Source organism: Gymnoscopelus microlampas (assembly GCF_963454915.1).
Source record: "Gymnoscopelus microlampas genome assembly, chromosome: 3".
In the NCBI taxonomy this organism is placed as follows: Eukaryota; Metazoa; Chordata; class Actinopteri; order Myctophiformes; family Myctophidae; genus Gymnoscopelus; species Gymnoscopelus microlampas.
The window spans coordinates 42,038,833-42,058,377 of NC_139940.1; the positions used below are offsets into that span (position 1 = coordinate 42,038,833).

General features: G+C 41.4%; 1 protein-coding gene across 5 annotated transcripts in view; it reads left to right on the top strand.

Moving 5' to 3' along the window:
- The window catches only part of rims2a (regulating synaptic membrane exocytosis 2a), a gene marked incomplete at both ends in the record, with an annotated part of 253,903 nt that overhangs the window by 134,787 nt on the left and 99,571 nt on the right, over window positions 1-19,545 (top strand). For all 5 annotated transcript variants that reach the window (XM_084053428.1, XM_084053429.1, XM_084053430.1 and 2 more), the window contains 6 exons: window positions 1,700-1,911; window positions 4,838-4,957; window positions 11,979-12,078; window positions 13,151-13,274; window positions 14,597-14,643; window positions 16,017-16,129. In XM_084053428.1, coding sequence (XP_083909554.1) covers window positions 1,700-1,911; window positions 4,838-4,957; window positions 11,979-12,078; window positions 13,151-13,274; window positions 14,597-14,643; window positions 16,017-16,129 — 716 coding nt within the window. The remainder of the gene's footprint in view (window positions 1-1,699; window positions 1,912-4,837; window positions 4,958-11,978; window positions 12,079-13,150; window positions 13,275-14,596; window positions 14,644-16,016; window positions 16,130-19,545) is intronic.

Here is a 19,545-nt window from a genome sequence, read left to right on the forward strand (position 1 = left end):
AAGGCCTAAACCAGGAAATAGGAGAGTAGGGGTGAAACGGTTCAACCACCTAATCAATTATTAACTCTTTCACTGCCAGGAATTAATTAATTCACTCATCCGTCTCCGGGCCCGTTGCCAGCGAAAACGGCGATTTTACTGTACCTTTGAAAAATCATGGAATATTCTCCGTGACCTTCGTCGTCACGGAGATTGGCTCATTACACACAAAGAAATGGCCGCGATCCTCCATTCCAGAGCAATATCTGTTTGAATGTGGCTTGTTTTTTGAAAAACATCAGAAAAACAACAGAAAGCCGAGACAATTTGACTTTTATAAATCCTTTAACATGAAAGGTGCCTAGATTTTTTTTGTTGTGATGACGTGATTTCTGGGTGTACTCTTCTTCGGAGGTGCTTGGATCATTCACAGGCTGCTGTGAATGAGTTAAAATAATTTATTTCTACAAATGCATAGCATTGTGATGTTGAGGTTCAAGCGTCGAGAGCTTGTAGATCAGCTTTCTTCAACGTTTACACGTTGATCCATACTTACTTACAGTATTATGTCTTTACCTGTGTTTCCACTTTTTTTCACAGGAGCGTTACCTTTTTGCATTGCAATACAATGATCTCACCTTTGCTCGCCTTTTGAGTGTGTATGCACATGATTGAGTTTTATGCCCGTATCACTTGTTTGTTAGGAGTGTGTGTGTGTGTGTGTGTGTGTGTGTGTGTGTGTGTGTGTGTGTGTGTGTGTGTGTGTGTGTGTGTGTGTGTGTGTGTGTGTGTGTGTGTGTGTGTGTGTGCGCGCGCGCATGCAACGTGTGTGTGTGTGTGTGTGTGTGTGTGTGTGTGTGTGTGTGTGTGTGTGTGTGTGTGTGTGTGTGTGTGTGTGTGTGTGTGTGTGTGTGTGTGTGTGTGTGTGTGTGTGTGTGTGTGAGGGGGTGAGTGAGTGTTAATGTCCTTGATGTCAATCTCTGTCATTGACCATAATTCACACGGTGGCCATCTTGGTCTTAACGTCGAAAAGACGAAAGAGCAAAAAGGGCCACCGTGGGAATAATGGCACTACTTTCTCAACGTCTGGACCGGCAAGGTCACCGCCATGTGGTTTGTACGCTCTCAAGAGTTACAGAGCCGTGAAGCCTAATTTACGCGCCGTCGCGAGAAGACGTCGCTCGCCGAGGAACGGCCCGAGAATTGCCTACCGACAAGCTTGTAGGTCGGCAATTCTCACCGCACGACGGAGTCGTATCAATCAGGCTATAAAAGGGTCTATTTGGACCCCATCGTGGTCCCCCGGACCAGACATTGAGAAACCCAGTGAATAGCGGTCGGCGGCGCTGCGCCGGCTGGCACGTCCTCACAAGTCCCTGTTTCTGTCTTCTCTGGTGTATATGCGTTATGTTTGCCCACTCCCTCATATCCCGCAGGAGATTTGGATGGCCATTGGTGGGACCATGCGTCTTGGCATAGCAGCGAGGCCTCCCCAATGTCTTTGGTGAGACATGCGGGGCCCCGCCCCCTCCCCCCTCGGCTCCCCCCTTCTCCCCCCTCTCTAGACCCCGCCCCCCCCCTCCCCCCTCCCCGAACTCCCTATCTATCTCTCAGAGTCTTTTTGAGTCATTCCATGTTTTTTCCTTTTGTTTTATTTACACCTTTTTTGCATGTTGTTTTTTCTGTTTCCTTTCTTGTTTTTTATTCCCACCACCTGTAGGGGACAGTCAAAGGGGAAAAAGACAAACTATTGAGCAGGCATTTATGTCCGAGCCGACACACACCTTATCTGAGAGGCAAAAGAAAATGGTGCGCTTTGGGGGACACTCATTTGAAGAGGACTTGGCATGGTGCGAACCGCAGGTTAAAGACTCGGGAGTTGATACGTGCAGTAGCACTACCCTAAACGAGGAGCATAGCCATAGTGAGAAGGTACTGAGACCAAATCTAGCCTGCATTGTTTTGTTTTGTTTTGATTTATTTTATTTTATTTATGACCTATCCATAATACTGTTTGCTCTCTGTCTCTTAAATTGTAAAATAGGTGAGATGTTTTTTATTCATTTATTTTTTTGGTTTTGTTTTTTTCCTGAGATTATTGTGTTAATTCTTTTTTCGGTTTTACTTTTTGGGGGGCGGGGGTGAGTCTCTTTGCTTGCTACTTGTTGTTTTGCTCTTCAAGGCATTATTATTAAATGGAACATCCAGTATTTTTACAGGAGAGCACTCAAACACCCCCCACCCCCCCACCCCCCACCCCCCTATGTTTGTCATGGCACACACAGAAACGTGGGTCCCCCTCCCCCCTTCGTGGTTGCATGCTAGTCCTCTCCGTACCTTGTCTTGCTCTGTAATGTGTAGCAGTGCGTCTTAGAGGGAACACCTCTGTCTGCACAGGCCCGCCACACCCCCTCTTTAAAGCCTGGTTCATACTTCGCCGTGCGACGGTGTCCCCCGTTGCCGCATTAAAGCCGATACACAAGCTCACAACCAGGTGATGGGACGACAATCGTTATTATCGTTTATTGTGATAAAAAAAAACGCTCACATAATAATCGTATCACGGACATTTTGATTTATCGTGACATTGTCCTCCGTCATACACTAGGATGAATTAGCTTTTGTTGAGCTGCAAATTCAGTACCACTTAAACCCTCTGTACTTGATGAAACAGACCTGTAAAGAGCGCATTCGGTACGCTCTCATTTCACTCCACTCTAAATCCATTCGCCAAAAATAGCACATCTACAAGTTATCGCGATGTAATCGTTAATCGCAATTATTTTCGCCACAATAATCGTGACATGTAATTTTCATATTCGTCCCATCCCTATACAGTCATAACGCGGCGCATCCGCGGAACGTCGTGAGCTTGTATATCGGCTATATCAGCTGCGCAACACCGTCGCATGACGGAGCATGCGTTTGGCCATCGTTCTGCTTCCCCCGTTCCACACCATGCACCACCCACTCTTAACAGAACACCCACACACACACACACACACACACACACACATGCGCAGGCATGCACGCACACGCACGCACACACAATCCCCAGAAGTTCTCCACTTCACTCCAGTTACAAAACCTGAATTATGCAGTATTAAGAAAAAACACACCGACTCACGGAAGGTTGAATTTGTTTTGCACAGACGATCTGTTTTTCTTTTTTCCCTTTCACTGTCACGTCTGAGGTCTCATCCTAATTTGTGTCTCATGCCTTGAATTCTGTGCCGTCCGTTTTCTCCCGTTTCTTCGATCTTCCTCGTAGCTCCTGCGTTTATATGTGTCTCTACCTCAATTGTTTGTGTGTCGTAGGAAATATATCTGAATCTTTTTATTTGTTTTGCTTTCCTCCGCTATACTCCCACCCTTAGCAATGGTTGTACTGTGTGTGTTTGTGTGTAGTAGTAGTGGAGCGAGGTGGAGTGAGGCATGCTTCTGTACCCTGAAACCCCCGGCTACTGCACCTTGGATTTGAGAAGGACTGCTGGGTTTGGGGGGGTGTTGGCTAGTTCTGGTCCATAGCGTTAGTGAGTTCTCTCTAACCCAGTGGTTCTCAAACTTTTTTTAAATTTCAAGTCCCCCCCCCCCACCCCCCCAATAACTGTGAGGGTGCACAAAGATTCCATTTGTACACTCTCAGACCTGTTAAGGGTCCTTTTAGAACCCCCTCAAGGAACATTGAGGGTTCCCTGGACCCCAGTTTGAGAACCACAGCTCTAACACTAATGCCAGGGACTACCTTACTGACCAGTTTTTTTTTTTTTATGTCTACTGATGTCTACAGTGTAGTAAAAATAAAGAATATGATTTCGCTACTCACCGATACAAAGACGTTTTGATTTGATTTTTTTTTACTGCAGCGTAGACATCACAAACCCGGTCAATGAGGAAATACACAGTCCCTTGCCCTTGCGTAGCGCCGGCGAGTTCTGGCTGACGCTGTCATGGACCAGAGCTAGGTTGGGGGTGGGGTGCTGCCTGCTTCACTGTGCATGGACTGCTTCTGCATGCAACCCATTCTACCATCATTGTTGGCAGCTCCACACAAGCTCGGGAAATGAACATAACTTTAACAACAAAGGCTAAGTCCTGCTAAGGTGTGAATCGTGACCCAAATGGTTTCTTTCAGTCATCAGTTTTTAAAATGTGCACACAGTAATATTGTTTTTTTATCGTGATACCCAGTGAATACCAAAGAATGCCTTATAGGAGGACATACATGTCAGGGTTTGTCAGACTGACACAGCCAGAAGGATCAAATGTGAGATTGTTGAGCATCGCTATCCTCTCCAGAAGTTACAATATTTTCATCCCAGATCGCTACGAAAACACTGGAAACTGGGGGAGCTCTGAAGTGCGATGCTCGGCTGGCTGGGAAGAGGAGCGCTGCAGCGTGGTGTCCTTACCATAGAAATGCATGGCATACAGACTGGTGCTGGCTGCTCAAAAATAAATAAATTAACGCTTTTCTGTGGGCACGGCCCCTATAAGACATTCTTTGGTATGCACTGGGTATCCCAATTAAATCACTGATCACTGTGGAAAAAGTGACACACACGGCTCTAAAATTGAACTCAAGCATCACCCTAGCTTTCTAAAACATCATACTGTGTTCAAACAAGAGTTTGTGTGAGGCTCTCTTTCTCGATCAAGTGAATGGACCGAACCCACCTCCCCCCCTCCCTCCTCTCTTCCCCAGCACCACCCCTCCACCCCACCCCCCCACTACGGACAATGCTCTGTTTTTTTTGTGTGTGTGTGTGTGTGTCTTTTAAAGTGATAAATCTCCAGTTGGATATAAGCTGTAAAACAGAAGGTGTGTGTTGTTGTGTTGTCGCTCTTGACCTTGTAGCACCCGGTGACATGGCAGCCGTCCAAAGACGGGGATCGCCTCATAGGGCGCATCTTGCTCAACAAGCGGATGAAGGATGGAAGTGTGCCTCGAGACTCAGGAGCTCTGCTGGGACTGAAGGTGAGATCCTCCTCCTCCTCCTCACTCTGTATGAAGAGCCCGTTCTAAATGGTAAAAGGTGCATTTATATAGCGCTTTTATCCAAAGCGCTTTCCATAGATTGTGCATTACATTCACCCATTCACACACACACCGATGGCGGAGGAAACCATGCAAGGCACCAACCTGCTCATCGGGAGCAATTAGGGGTTCAGTGTCTTAGCCTGGGACCAGACGAAACTGCGAGTGCAAAATAAAAATGCACTCTGCGATTTAGTGATATAGTCTAGCTACGCCAGGCTATCAGTGTCTTGCTCAAGGACACTAACTCTGGGGGAGCCCGGGATCGAACTGGGAACCTTGCGGTTACCATCCGGCCGCTCTTCCGGCCACTCTACTCCTGAGCCACTGTCGCCCGATCTTGTTGGGAAACGTGCAATGAATGGATACTAATGGCTTAACCCATTCAATCCGGGAACGCATCTGTGTCATCTTAGATTTCTTTGGCTATAAAAAAATAGCAGATCTACAAGCTCATAGAGCTTGTAGATCTGCTATTCTTTTGAAAAATCATAAAAATCTGTGCAAATCTTTGAATATATATATATTTTTAAAGCAAACATTTGTAATTAAAATCTTTGCTTCTGCGGGTCCCTGGAACAAAACATTTTTAGATGGGGGGTCCATATACATATCTAAAAATGTCTTCTAAATCCTCAAACCCCCAAAATGATATGGCTGTGAACCCCCATCTCAAAATATGTTGTTCCAGGGACCCAGAAGCACAGATCAGAGTTAAAAATGTTCGCTTTAAAACATATATAAATATTCAAAGATGTGCACATATTTTCCAAGATTTTTAAAAAGAAATTGCAGATCTACCACCACGCTATGAGCTTGTATATATATATATATATATATATATATATATATATATATATATATATATATATCATATTTTTGAATAGCCAAAGAAATCTTAAAAAATGACACAAATGCGTTCCCGGTCTTAATGGATTAAGAGTACTTCTAGGAAGTTAGTCTCTCGAGCCAGACTGTTGACTCACACAATTTTCAAAAATGCTTCCGTCATACGGTCTGTGCAACGGGCAAAGCGATGAGACTGAGTGAATTGGCGTTGGAGCGTATGAAGGATGTATGTAGGATTTACTGTGTGTGTTCTAGTCTTTGTCTTGTCAGTCCATCTGCACTCATGTGTATAATACTGTACACAAGTATGATAGCGTTGAATTCTACCATAATGTGGCCCGCCTGTCTCTTTAGCTCACTCATCTGGGCCGCTTTGCCCTTTTGGCTTCCAATTATTGATTACATCACTGTGTAGCTCAATATTAATATTCATTAGGGGACTTAATTAGCTTCCAGATTAATATTAATGAGCAGTGTTTGATACTTAGTGCTGTAATTGTGCAGGCGCGATTGTGTTGAACCGTTTTTTAACGATCTACATTCAGCGGCTCTATCAACACAAACTAATCACTCGTGGAACAGACCGTTCCTCAACTGGTGTGGGCCGCGGACCACCGTTTTTTAAAGTTTTATTGAATTCTTTATTAGTCAGAAATGTAAACGGCACGTGGTACAGTCAGACATTAAGGCTAAAAGGATGACGCAAAAAAAGGTCCTGGGAAATTGTTTCCATTGTGGTACTATGTATTCAATTAATCAACATAGTATAAATAAATTAGCTCAATAATACATGTCATCAACAAATACAAACACGATATGTCCAAAAAAGATGGGGAAATTACATTTACCTCCCCTTGATGGTCGTTTTTTAAGGCCAATTTTGGTGGTCCGTTTCATATCATTTTGGGGGTCCTTGACATGAAAAAAGTTTGAGGACCACTGATATTATAGCAACATAAGTTTTTCTTTGTTTTACTTAGGATTTAGAAGACATTTGTAGAATCCCCAGAAGTAAAGATTTGAGTTAAAAATGTTAAAATGTTAATGTTAAATTGTTAAAAAAAATATATGTATTCAAAGATTTGCACACATTAAAAAAGAAAGAGAAAAAAAGATCTATAAGCTCGTAGCGTGGCACTCGGTGCCCAGCTATATGAGCTTTTAGATGTGCTATTTTTGAATAGCCCAAAGTATAAAATAATGGTTATAGCATGGTATTTTTTTTTTTAACAATCACGAATATGTGACAATTTAGAATTATTAACAAGTTCACAACCGGCGATTATGTGGGCGTGTCGCTCTGATTTGTGCAGTGCTGGTCAGCAGACTGGGGTCCCACCTCCCGGAATTCAATATGTATTGTCAAATCTTTTCGGGGGAAAAAAAGACATATCAGTGCTGTCGGGCAGAAACCTCTTATCTCCTTATTCTAACTATTAGTGTTTTTTCGTAAAATAATTAATGCCCCACTTGATCATACTACAGTGTCACACAAACACATCAGAAGTAGCATACAAGTAGCATACAAGCTCGTCTTGAGCTTGCAGGTCTGCTGCTCTTTGCAAATTTTCGGGGAGACACCAATCGCACGACGCAAAAGAGCATAATAGGCTCTATGCACAGCAGCCATATTATCACTTCCTTCACAGGTGTTACCAATGATACTAATGAAGGCTCTGTTCCATTTAGAGTAGCACAGTGGATCTCAGATTTTTCAATTTCCACGACCCCCATAACTCTCAGAGTTACACACCGGTAAGGAGCCATTTGGAAACCCCTTAAGGAACCATGAGGGTCCCTGGACCCACATTTTAGACCCACTGGTGTAGCAGAGTTTCCAGTGAGCCAACATGCACAATATCAGAATGGAACAGAGCCTTCATTAGTATCATTGGTAACACCTGTGACTGTCTTCACAATATGGCTGCTGTGCATAGAGCCTATTAGGCTTTACTGTCCACCACTGCTAATAACACGTTCATTGATGGAACAATGTGCACGTGATGCAGAGCTGGTAAAAAGAAAACGAGCTGAGCGTCCAGAGTTCACAGGAGCGTGCATGGACGAGGGTTTCATCGGGATAGGGGGAGAAAAGGAGAAGCTGGCAAGATGCAAGAGGAAAAATCATTAGTGATTGAATGAGCTTGGTGAAGTGGACATGTTTGTGTCTGCTCAGTGCTCAGTGCCTCTGTGTGTTTCTGTCTCCTCAGCAGCAAGCGGCCAAACAAGCTAGCAAAACACCCAGCCAACCCATCACTCACTGCTGCTCTATACACGCTCCATGTCTCTCTCTCTCTGTCTGTCTGTCTGTCTGTTTGTCTGTCTCTCTCTCTCTCTCTCTCTCTCTCTCTCTCTCTCTCTCTCTCTCTCTCTCTAGCCCGATTCATACTTTGTTGATGCGTTGCGGATGCGGCATATAGACATATAGACAACGTATATAATATGGGGTTTAAGTGGTTAATGTATGTTTTGCATTAATACTCCATCTGTATCTAATCTGTAAAGTAACTGTCACATAATTGTAGTGGAGTAAAAAAGTACAAAATGCCTCTGACATGTCATGGAGTAGAAGTATAAAGTATCAGAAATTGGAAATACTCAAGTAAAGTAAAAGTGCTATACCTCAAAATTGTAGTCAAGTACAGTAATTGAGTAAATCGCCTCTATTGGGTGGAAACCTCATGTCCTCATGTCCAAAACTGTTAACTTTTCATGATTCTAATTAAAAAATAGCAGGTTGACAAGCTTTTGAGCTTGCAGATCTGTTATTGTTTATGCTTTTTGTGTGATGCTGTAGTATGATCAAGTCTTCTTTCTTTCTTTTTCCTTTATTTATTCAGGGAAGCCCATTCAGAGCAAGCTCTCTTGTTCAAGGACACCCTGATAACAGCATATAAAACACATACATACAGTCATGAAAAATAATAACAAACATTTGAATCACATTACAATGTCACAGATGCAAATGAATATAGTGTTACATGAAACAGGTGCAGTTACTATGTAGTGTGTCCTCAAGGAGCACCCTAAATGTCTCTATTGAGACCAATCGCAACTGTCAGTAACCTTTGGTTCTAAAAGCGAGGATAGGTACAAAGGAGGCTTACCACACATGGCCTTATAAATAAATAAAATACAGTGTTGCTCTCTACGAGCTGCGAGAGATGGCCAACCCACTTTATCATATAAAATACAGTGATGGGTGAGATAGTCATCGCCAGTAATAAAACGTAGGGCACTGTGGTAGACTGCTTCAAGAGGCTTCAGAGTGGAGCATGCATAATACAGCACATCCCCCTAGTCAAAAACAGACATTATTACAGATTGATTAATAGTCTTTCTGCTGGCAAAATAAAAACAGGACCTGTTTCTGTAGAGGAAACCAATCTGACCCCTTAGTTTTTTGGTTAGGCTCACCACATGCACCTTAAATGAGAGCTTGGCATCTAGCCAAATGCCCAGGTATTTATAAGATGTGACCAGCTCAATTTGTTCACCTTTAATGGTGTAAATACCAGTAGAGGGATTTATGTTTGGAGACCTAGTAAATACCATGCATTTTGTTTTGTTGGAGTTCAAAACAAGCTTAAGGTTAATTAAAGCCCATTGAAACCTATTTGAAGGCAGTCTGCAAATTTGAAGTGGCCACTTCAAGCGTTGGGCCAATACTGTATAAAATTGTATCGTAGCAGGGCGTTAATTTACGAAAAAACACGAAAAGTTAGAATATGGAGATAAGAGGTTTACTACTTTCCACCATTGCTCTATCCCCCTCCCTCCCTCTCTCTCTTCCTGTGTGTCTCTCTCTCTCTCTCTCTAGCTCTCACCTCAGCCCCTGTCTGTCTGTCTGTCTGTCTGTCTGTCTGTCTGTCTGTCTGTCTGTCTGTGTCTGTGTCTGTCTCTGTCTCTGTCTGTCTGTCTGTCTCTCTGTCCTACTCAGTGTCTACCAGGGCCCCTGTATGATGATGTTACATAAAACCATTTCATTTAGCAGACCATTCCCTCTAAGCTCCTTTTGTTTGTTGGCATTCAGCTGCCATTAACCCATTCAATCCGGGAACGCATCTGTGTCATTTTTAGATTTCCTTTTGGCTATTCAAAAATAGTAGATATTCACGAGCTTGTAGATCTGCTATTTTTGAACAATTTTGAACATTTTGTGCAAATCTTTGAATATATATATTTTTTAAAGCTAACAAATTTTAACTCAAATCTTTGCTTCTGGAAGGTCCCTGGAACAAAATATTTGACAAATGTTTGCTTTGAAAAATATATATTCAAAGATTTTCACAAATATTCACGATGAATTCAAAAATAGCAGATCTACAAGCTCATAGCCGCGCTATGTGCTTGTATATCTGCTATTTTCGCATAGCCAAAGACATCTAAAATGACAGAGATGCGTTCCTGGTCTTAATGGATTAAGAGTCATTTCTATTTGTGTGATGATGCTCCGTGTAGGGGTGGAGCAGAGTATAGTGGAGTCGGTACTGTACGGTACAGCTGTGGCCCACGGGCCTGTTATAGAACCACTGAGAGCCAGCCGTAAACAAAGTACTTTTCGTTGTTGTCGGGCAGAAAACTCTTTTCTCCGTATCTATATAAGAGCATGATGGTGCCGTTTCTGTGTGAAGGTCCTGAGGGACCGAAATGTTATGTCGATGCTTGAATAAAATGTATGCTGCAGAGCAAGAGCAGGATTTTTCTTCATGAATATTTCTTCATGATTGGTTCGTTTGTTGCCGTCCGACGCACCTGCATCTGAGCGGGACGTGGATGTGCGAATGTTTCCTCTGCAAATACTTTCGAAAACAAGCTCACAATTTGCCACTGAGGTGCAGTGGAGTAGAAGTATAACGTATAATAAAGAGACACCGAAATACTCAAGTAAAGTAAAAGTACCTTGACATTGTACTTGACCATCTTAACCCATTAAGACCGGGAATGCATCTGTGTCATTTTAGATTTCTTTGGCTATTCAAAAATAGCAGACGAGCTTGTAGATCTGCTATTTTTGAAAAATCGTAAAAAAATATTTTTTATATTTAAAAAAAAAATCTGTTAGGATTTAGAAAACATTTTAAGAATCGGACTCAGGCCTTAATGGGTTAAACCCCAGCATCCGTATTGTGGGGAAAGCTTTAGCAGAAAATAGCAGATCGACAAGCTTACGACAAGTTCATCGGCTATTTTCAGCAAAAGCTTTCCCGACAATAACAGGAGAGTGAAAATACACTAGCATTGAGCCCTGAGGGACTCCGCTCAACCATATTGGGTTTAAGTGGTTATGCACAGAACTCGAGTAAATGTACTTAGTTACTTTCCACCACTGTTCCACAACCACAGAGAGTAATACCAGCGCACACTCAGCCCCCCCAGGGGAGAAAGCATGCAGCATGGCCCTGGACATTTCTGTTTCTGAAAGGAACTGTTCTTTGTCTGCTGAGCCTTCCCACGTAATGCTTTTTACTGAGGAAGCATTCCTCGCAGGCAGAAGGCAAAGCTATGACATCAACAGGACAAAACGGACGTGTGCTGTGATGTATTTGCAGAAAAAATCAAAAAACAGTTTTGTCGAGAAGAGCATCATGTTCATATATCATATATCCATATTTAAAGAGACCGACATTTAGAACCAATTACTGACTTAATCTTGCTCATGAAGGTTAATATTCGAGAAGCAGTATTTCTTTTAATTATACATATATATATATATATATATATATATATATATATATATATATATATATATATATGTATTTCTTTATTTCTTTATTATTTACTTATATATCAATGAATCGACATGAACAATTTCAAATAGTTTTTTTTATAATCGACTAAAGTGATTAGTCTGATCAACTACTTAACCTTGTATTATACTTTGTTGTACGATGGTGGTGTGCAAAAATAACCAATGTAAAAGCTCACAACGTGTCACATTGCAACACTTTGTGAGAATGTAGATCTGCTATTTTCACTATTTTATTACATTTTTATCATTATCGAGGCTGTGTGTTTAAAATAATGGTGATATTGATTTGAAGTCATATCGCCCAGCCCTAATATATATATATATATATATAAATATGTTCTCTATGTTTGTCTTTCACAGGTGGTGGGTGGCAAGATGACAGAATCTGGTAGACTTTGTGCTTTCATCACCAAAGTGAGGAAAGGCAGTCTAGCGGATACTGTTGGACACCTCAGACCAGGTACAAACTACATTATTCTCGTTTTCAAAACACCAGTAATGCTTCCAGTCAACAAAATATGTGCATTCACATTGGGTTTTTGGCACAGTGTATTGCATTTTATTATTTCCCTTAATCGGTTAGCAGAATTTAACTTTTTAGTTTTATGTCTGATGCAATAAAAAATTGTGTTTGGTAGATTTTGTCCTTGTACAGCTGGAAAGCCTGTTTATTTCACTTTTAAATGGTTCCCCGTTTGTAAGGAACATTTTTGGGATGAACAGCACAGCTGAATAAGCAGAATACCGTCTCTGTCTGGTGGAAACCTCATATGTCCACAGCTGTTACTTTTCAGGATTCAAATAAAAAAGATCCACAAGCTCAAAACGCGTTTCGAGCTTGTGGATCTGCTACTTTTGAAGCTTTTGTATGACGCTGTAGTGTGATCAAGTAGGAGGGCATTAGTTTACCAAAAAAATACAAAAAGTTAAAATATGGAGATAAGAGGTTTCTGCCCGACAGCAGCGATAAGCTGCTTGGCATTGGCACAGAACATTTGGCAAATATTTCATATTTTACAAACGGAGCACCATTTAAAAGGGAAATAAACAGGCATTCCAACGGTTTAAAAGTTATTGCCCAAAAAAAAGCAATGTTTTACACCAGAGACCTAATCTACCAAACACAAATTTCCGAACGTTTTATTCAATGTTTTATATCGGCGGTTCTCAACCAGTGGTCCGGGGACCACCAGTGGTCCTTGGGGAGGTTCTAGGTGGTCCCCAGCTAAATGGACCCTTATTAGGTAGATCTTTAACTTACGCTCTCAAGAGTTACATTATTGTTAAACATCTGCATTACTTAATTTATAAGAAGTCTACACAATTAGACAATGTAGAAGAACTGTTATTTTGATCCATGTTTGCCTGTTGTCTCTCCTATGGAGTCTTGGGTCTGAGAGTCTAAATCTCATCAAACGGTGGTCCGTGGCTCAAATGCCGAATAAATAATGGACCTTGATATTTAAAAAGGTTGAAAACCACTGTTTTATATGGAAACATTGCATGTCATCTTGTTCTCGTCTGTCTTGCAGGTGACCAGGTGCTAGAGTGGAACGGGAGACTTTTACAAGGAGCCACATTTAAAGAAGTTTACAATATAATTCTAGAGTCAAAGCCAGAGCCCCAGGTGGAGCTGGTGGTCTCGCGGCCTATAGGGTGAGACCTTCACAACACTTCTGAAACCTCTTACAAAGTACTCGTGGGACACTTTGTTAGTTCTGAGCCAAATCTGAATACATCAAATAATGCAAAGCCTATTATACATTACTCTTATATTTGGCTGCGGGGACCCATTTTTGGGTCAGACCTATTTTTATGGGCCACAAGTAAATATTATTAAAACCTTTTTATTAATACTATTTCAAAAGAATAAAAGTAAATAAAAAAGGATGTATTGTTGTGAGGTTGTAGATTTTTCACTATTTTAGAAATTGTGCTTAATTGGTTAATTCATAATGTATTGTATAATGTCTCGAGCTGAAAAGGTTGAGAACCATTGCTCCATGGGACGGAGCAGTGGTTCTTCACATGCTCTTCCCCACATAAAAAAAACAGAAGCAGCTTTGGAAAGCAGAGATAGTAGGGTAAAAAAAAAAGCAACCACTTTCGCTCCGTCAAGTCCCATATTTGACCCTCTTTGTACTGCTGAGGGAGCCTGTGGCAGAATGAAGACTAATGCGCTGCTTAGGCTCATTAAAGCACTGTGCATTCAGCATTAGCCCAAATTGATCCAACTATCCCCTCCTCCCTTCTTGCCACCTTTTTTCCTCCTTCTTCTCTTTCGATTGATGCTAGCGACTGACCAAAGATAAGGCTACTATGTGCACCGTATGCAGACATAGCTCGCTCACTCGTTCTTTTGTTTCTTTGTTGTTGTTGTTTTTTTTTACCACCAAATGTTAAGGATGTGATTTAATTTTTATGTTGTTTAGGCAGATGCTAGGTTCATTGTTTACCCGTTATCCTATAGTTTCAATGTACAGAATATTATTTTGATAGCATGTTATTTAGATAGATGCTTGGTTTATTGTTATGTGGTATCCTAATTTCTTGAGGCAACACTGTTCTCTCTGCATTCTATTTATATGATTACTTACCATTTATTTGTTCTGGATAAGAGTTTCTGCGAAATAAGTGGTTCCCAACCTGGGGTCTGGGCCAAAGATCACATTTTTGGGTCATCATTATATTGTCAGAAATAGTCTATAAATATTCTATACTTTTCAAAAAGTTTCAAAATGACATAAGATAGCAGATCTACAAGCTCACTGGATTGGCTTTTTTCGCTATTCTCCATGCGAGAAGTATACAGAAATTATGAGGTTAACGTGTCAGAGATACTACAGTACGTGCGTGTGTGCGTGTGTTGCGGGTCTCGGTTTGTGTGCTAAATGCCTAAATTATAATTATCTCTCTCCATCTCTCTCTCTCTCTCTCTCTCTCTCTCTCTCTCTCTCCATCTCTATCTCTTCTTTCAGAGATATTCCAAGGATACCAGACAGCACACATGCACAACTGGAATCAAGTACGTCTTGGCTACCCCCCCCCCCTCCCCTCCCCCCTCCTGCTATACCATACATGTAACCACAGCTCATTGGGCCTCTTTATCCAATTAATCAGCCCAGAAACATCAAGCTAACGAAACGTCCTGGAGAGTTGATTCCATCATTCTGTCGCCCTGTATCTCTTCCTGCTCCACCTCTCTCCTCTTGCCGTGTCGTAACGTCGCACGCTGTGACCTTATTCCTCCTCTTCTCTCTTTAACCCATTAGGAAAGCATCTGTGTCATTTTTTTATTCCTTAGGCTATTAAAAATATAGCAGATATACAAGCTCATAGCGTGTCACCGAGTGCTATGAGCTTGTAGATCTGCATTTTTTTTAAATCATGGAAAATACGTGCAAATCTTTGAATATATATATTTTTTAAAGCGAACATTTGTAACTCAAATCTTATTGCCTCTGGGGATTCTACAAATGTCTTCTAAATCAGCTTAAAATATATATATATATCAGTGGCGCTCAAACTTTTTCATGTCAAGGACCTCCCAAAATGATGAAATGTAATGAAATGTAATGTAATGAAATGTACCCCATCTGAAAATATTTTGTCCCAGGGACCCCCCCAGAAGCAAAGCTTTGAGTTACAAATGTTCGCTTTAATATATATATATATATTCAAAGATTTTCACAAATGTTCACGATTTTTCAAAAATAGCAGATTGCACTGAGTCGAAGTATAAAATAATGGTTAAAGTGGTTAATACACAGATGCGTTTCCGGATTCAATGGGTTAAATTAAAACAAAACCACCTATTGTAAAATATAAATTGTTGCTGTCTGGCAGGGCAACCCGTGTTCCAATGGATCCAATGCAGTTATTATTTGTCACCAGCTTGTGTTAATACTTTGCATTGGTTAAATATTTATAAATACCCACAGACATATTAACCACTATAACTTTCACTTTCAAAAATGTTCAATAATAGCGAAAATAGACGATTTACACTCTTATGCAACGAAGCAGGCCATTCATTTACAACAACAAAAAACTCAGTATGAATGTCGTCTCTGTCGGGTGTAAACCTATTCCAAAACTGTTACTTTTTAGTATTCAAATTCAAAAATAGCAAAATTAGCAGATCGACAAGCTCGGAACGTGTTTCGAGCTTATAGATCTGCTATTTTGGATACTTTTGTGTGACGCTGTAGTAGGATCAAGTAGGGTGTTAATTTGCCCAAAAAAACACAAAAAGTTCAAATATAGAGATAAGAGGTTTCTGCCCGACTGCGACGAGATATATTATTCTATGGTGCCAAAAAAATCTGAGGATCCCTATATCTTGTCTGTCCCCAATCTGAACACCTCTTCTGCTGCCTTTCTCTCCTCCTGGTTCAGGTTCAAGTTCTTTTGAGTCCCAGAAGATGGATCGGCCGTCCATCTCTGTCACGTCCCCCATGAGCCCCAGCATGCTGCGGGACGCCCCCCAGTACCTGTCAGGACAGCTCTCAGTAAGTCACACACACACAGACATGCACCATGCGACACAACATGACCAGGCCTGAGAACAGTCTGTTTTGTATAATGTTACAAAATCTGTATAGTCTGAATTTTCATGTAACTTTACAGAGTGAACTATTATGCTTAAGTTTGTGTGTGTCGCACGTGTCGCGCGCCAGAAATGGCAGATCTACAAGCTCACAACGTGATCTATGTAAGCCACATAGTGTGATACACCGTGACAAGTTGCAGTGGTGGAACAAGTACTCAAATGTTTTACTTAAGTAAAAGTATCAATACTGCAATGTAGAAATACTCCGTTACAAGAAAAAAGTCCGGAATTACAAATGTTCTTGAGTAAAATTCAAAAGTATTGGTATCAAAATGTACTTAAGGTACAAAAGTAAAAGTACTCATTATGCAGAATGTCCCAATTCAAATGTATAAATTGTATAAAAATCTTTTGAAAATAGCAGATCTACAAGCCAAACATCTTATCCACTCTGGCCTAAAGGGTGAATCCACCCTTTTGCCGGTGGGCAAGATATTAGGCTTTTTGGTCTTCAGGCAGATCGAGGCTCTGAGCCACTCTGTTACACTTGTAGATCTGCCATTTCCAGTGTGTGACACGGCGTGCAACCAAGTATAAAATCATGTCTGAGAGTGTAAAGGATGGACCCGGAGAGAGGTGTGACGCTAGGCTCAGTGGTTAGCACTGTTGTAGCCTCAAAGGCAGATCGATTGGTCCTGTGTTTGAATCCCACTGGGGCCTGTCTGTGTTCTCAATGTGTTCACACGGGTTGCTTTGCCTACAACACCAAAAGACACTTGTGTTGGCTAGCGTAAATAGCTGATCTACAAGTTTGTAGATCTGCTATTTTAGAAAAAAATAAATATATATATATATATACAGTGGTGGTAAGTAACTTAGTACATTTACTCAAGTACTGTACTTCAGTTCAATTTTGAGGTATGTTTTACTTTAGTGGATTATTTCCAATTTTCTGTACTTTTACTTCTACTCCACTACATCTCAGAGGCAAATATTGTACTTTTACTCCACCAAAATTATTTGAAAACTTTAGTTACTAGTTACTTTTTTGTTTTGGATTATTATTACAAAACATACATTAACCACTTCAGCCCTACACATTTCGGACATTTGAAAATAGCAGATCTACAAGCTCACAATGCGTCGTGATACGACGCATTGTGAGCTTGTAGATTTGCTATTTTCAAAAGATTTTCATACATTTTATACATTTGAAAACCTGTGAAATGGGACATTCTGCATAAGGAGTACTTTCAACTTTTGTGCTTTAAGTATATTTTGATACCAATACTTTTGTACTTTTACTCAAGTAAATTTTGAATTCCAGACTTTTACTTGTAACAGAGTATTTCTACATTGCAATATTGATACTTTTTTTTTGAAAAAATGTGAGTACTTTTTCCACCACTTTAACACATTGGACGCCAGAGGTTAATCTCATAATGTACCTACCAGTGCCAAGCTCTTTTTGTTGTTTTTTTGTTTTTTTCATGTCGTCATAGCCCCCGCTAAATCCGTTTAAAATCCGCGTTCATTTGGTTCGACACAAACACGGGATCCGTGAAAAACGAATACAAAAAAATCCGAGCGAATCCGTGCCGCCATTTTGAAGTTACAGGCGAGAACGTTAGACAGGACAATGCGGTGAGGAAAACAACAAGGGAGATAAATCCATTCTAAGCTGACGCCCAGACAGGAAACGGATGCGAGCGAAAAAACCGGAACCAGTTTTATTCCGTTTCCGGTCGGCCCCGGAACCGGAAATGGGTCGAAAAAAATTCCGGAATGTGCACTTTTTCGATTTAACATGGGAAATGCGAGTCGCGTAGATCTACGCGACTGGCACACTGCGGCTTTAAATCGTTTGGCGTAGATCTACGCGACTGGCACGCGATGTGTTAAGCATATATATTTTGTATGATACGAGTTCTAGGTTCCCAGAACACAGGTTTAGTTCAACCTCCTGAGCAGCAGGGCACAAATTATGTTCTGAGAACCTTATCTGAAACTGACATAGGTTTTTGGTCGCCTATTAGTACTAGTATTACTACCTCATGACGTGTGGATTTAGTATACTTCAAAACCAGTGCAAGTACACTAAGGCAGTGCTTCTTGTGGGGGAACCCTGTTCACTTGGCTCTTCACCCAGTCCAGGCTTGGGCCTGTAGATCAGGTTACTGTGTGTATCCCTGTGTTTCCCATTATCTGCTACAAAATACACTCCAGGGGTGAGTCGGTAGAGGCCTGCATTAAAACAGGGGATAAATCAACTCTCCAATTTAGCAGCCAGGTGGGAATTAGACTGCTGGGTACCGGGGAAACACCTTCACGACATGAGGAGAGCATTGAGCTAAAGTGCTGTTTTCACCATTCTAGAAGCTGTATATGTGAGGCTGCCCTCACTACTAGGTCTAGGTTGTTTTTGACAGTGGTGAACGAAGTACCATTGTTTTACTAGAAAGTAGCAATACCAACAATGTAGAAATACTCTGTTACTAGTAGAAGTCCTTTTGTCATTTTCAACTTCACTTGAAGTACAAAAGTATTGACATTAAAATATACTAAAAATACCAAAAGTAAAATAAACTAATTATGCAGAATGTCCCATTTTTGTCATGGTGCTGTCGGACATTTTCGGCACCGTTTTAGTGCTACTTCAGCAGCCATTCGCCGCTGTTACTTCAATAGTACAGTATTTTTTATATATTTTTTTGCCCTGGCGTCTGGTGCCCATGGCCCAAGCCTCCCGAGCTTGGTGCCCATGGGGCTGCTGCCCCTAACGCCTGGTCTGGGAAAGGGCCAGGTGGGGGGGGGTCAAGAGAGTGTGGGTGGGTACTAGTACCCCTCCCTGCAGTGGTGTTTGTTTCCCCACAACGCAGCATGGATCCGGCTCAGCATCAGTACTTGAGTAAAATCGTCTCTGTCGGGGTGGAAACCTCACATGTCCAAAAACTGCTACTTTTCAGGATTTCAAATTCAAAAGCAGCAAAAGTAGCAGATCTGCATGCTCGAAACGCGTGGCTTCGCGCCGCGTTTCGAGCTTGCATTATCTGCTACTTTTACTGCTTTTGTATGACGCTGCAGTATGATCAAGTAAGGCGTAACACTTACGAAAAAACACAAAAAGTTACAATATGGAGATAAGAGGTTTCTGCCCGACAGCAACGATAATATGCTTTTAGTTACTTCCACCACCACTGACTGCTCACTCAGCATGGCTCAGCTCAGGCTGCCTCTCATGTCGGAGGTTCTGCATGGATACGTATTTCTTCTGACACAAAGTACAGTACAGCCCCGCGCTCAGTAAATCAAAAAACAAACCTACGTCCCTCAACCTCTGTATCTGTGTGCAAAAAACCTTTTGCAGACAAAATG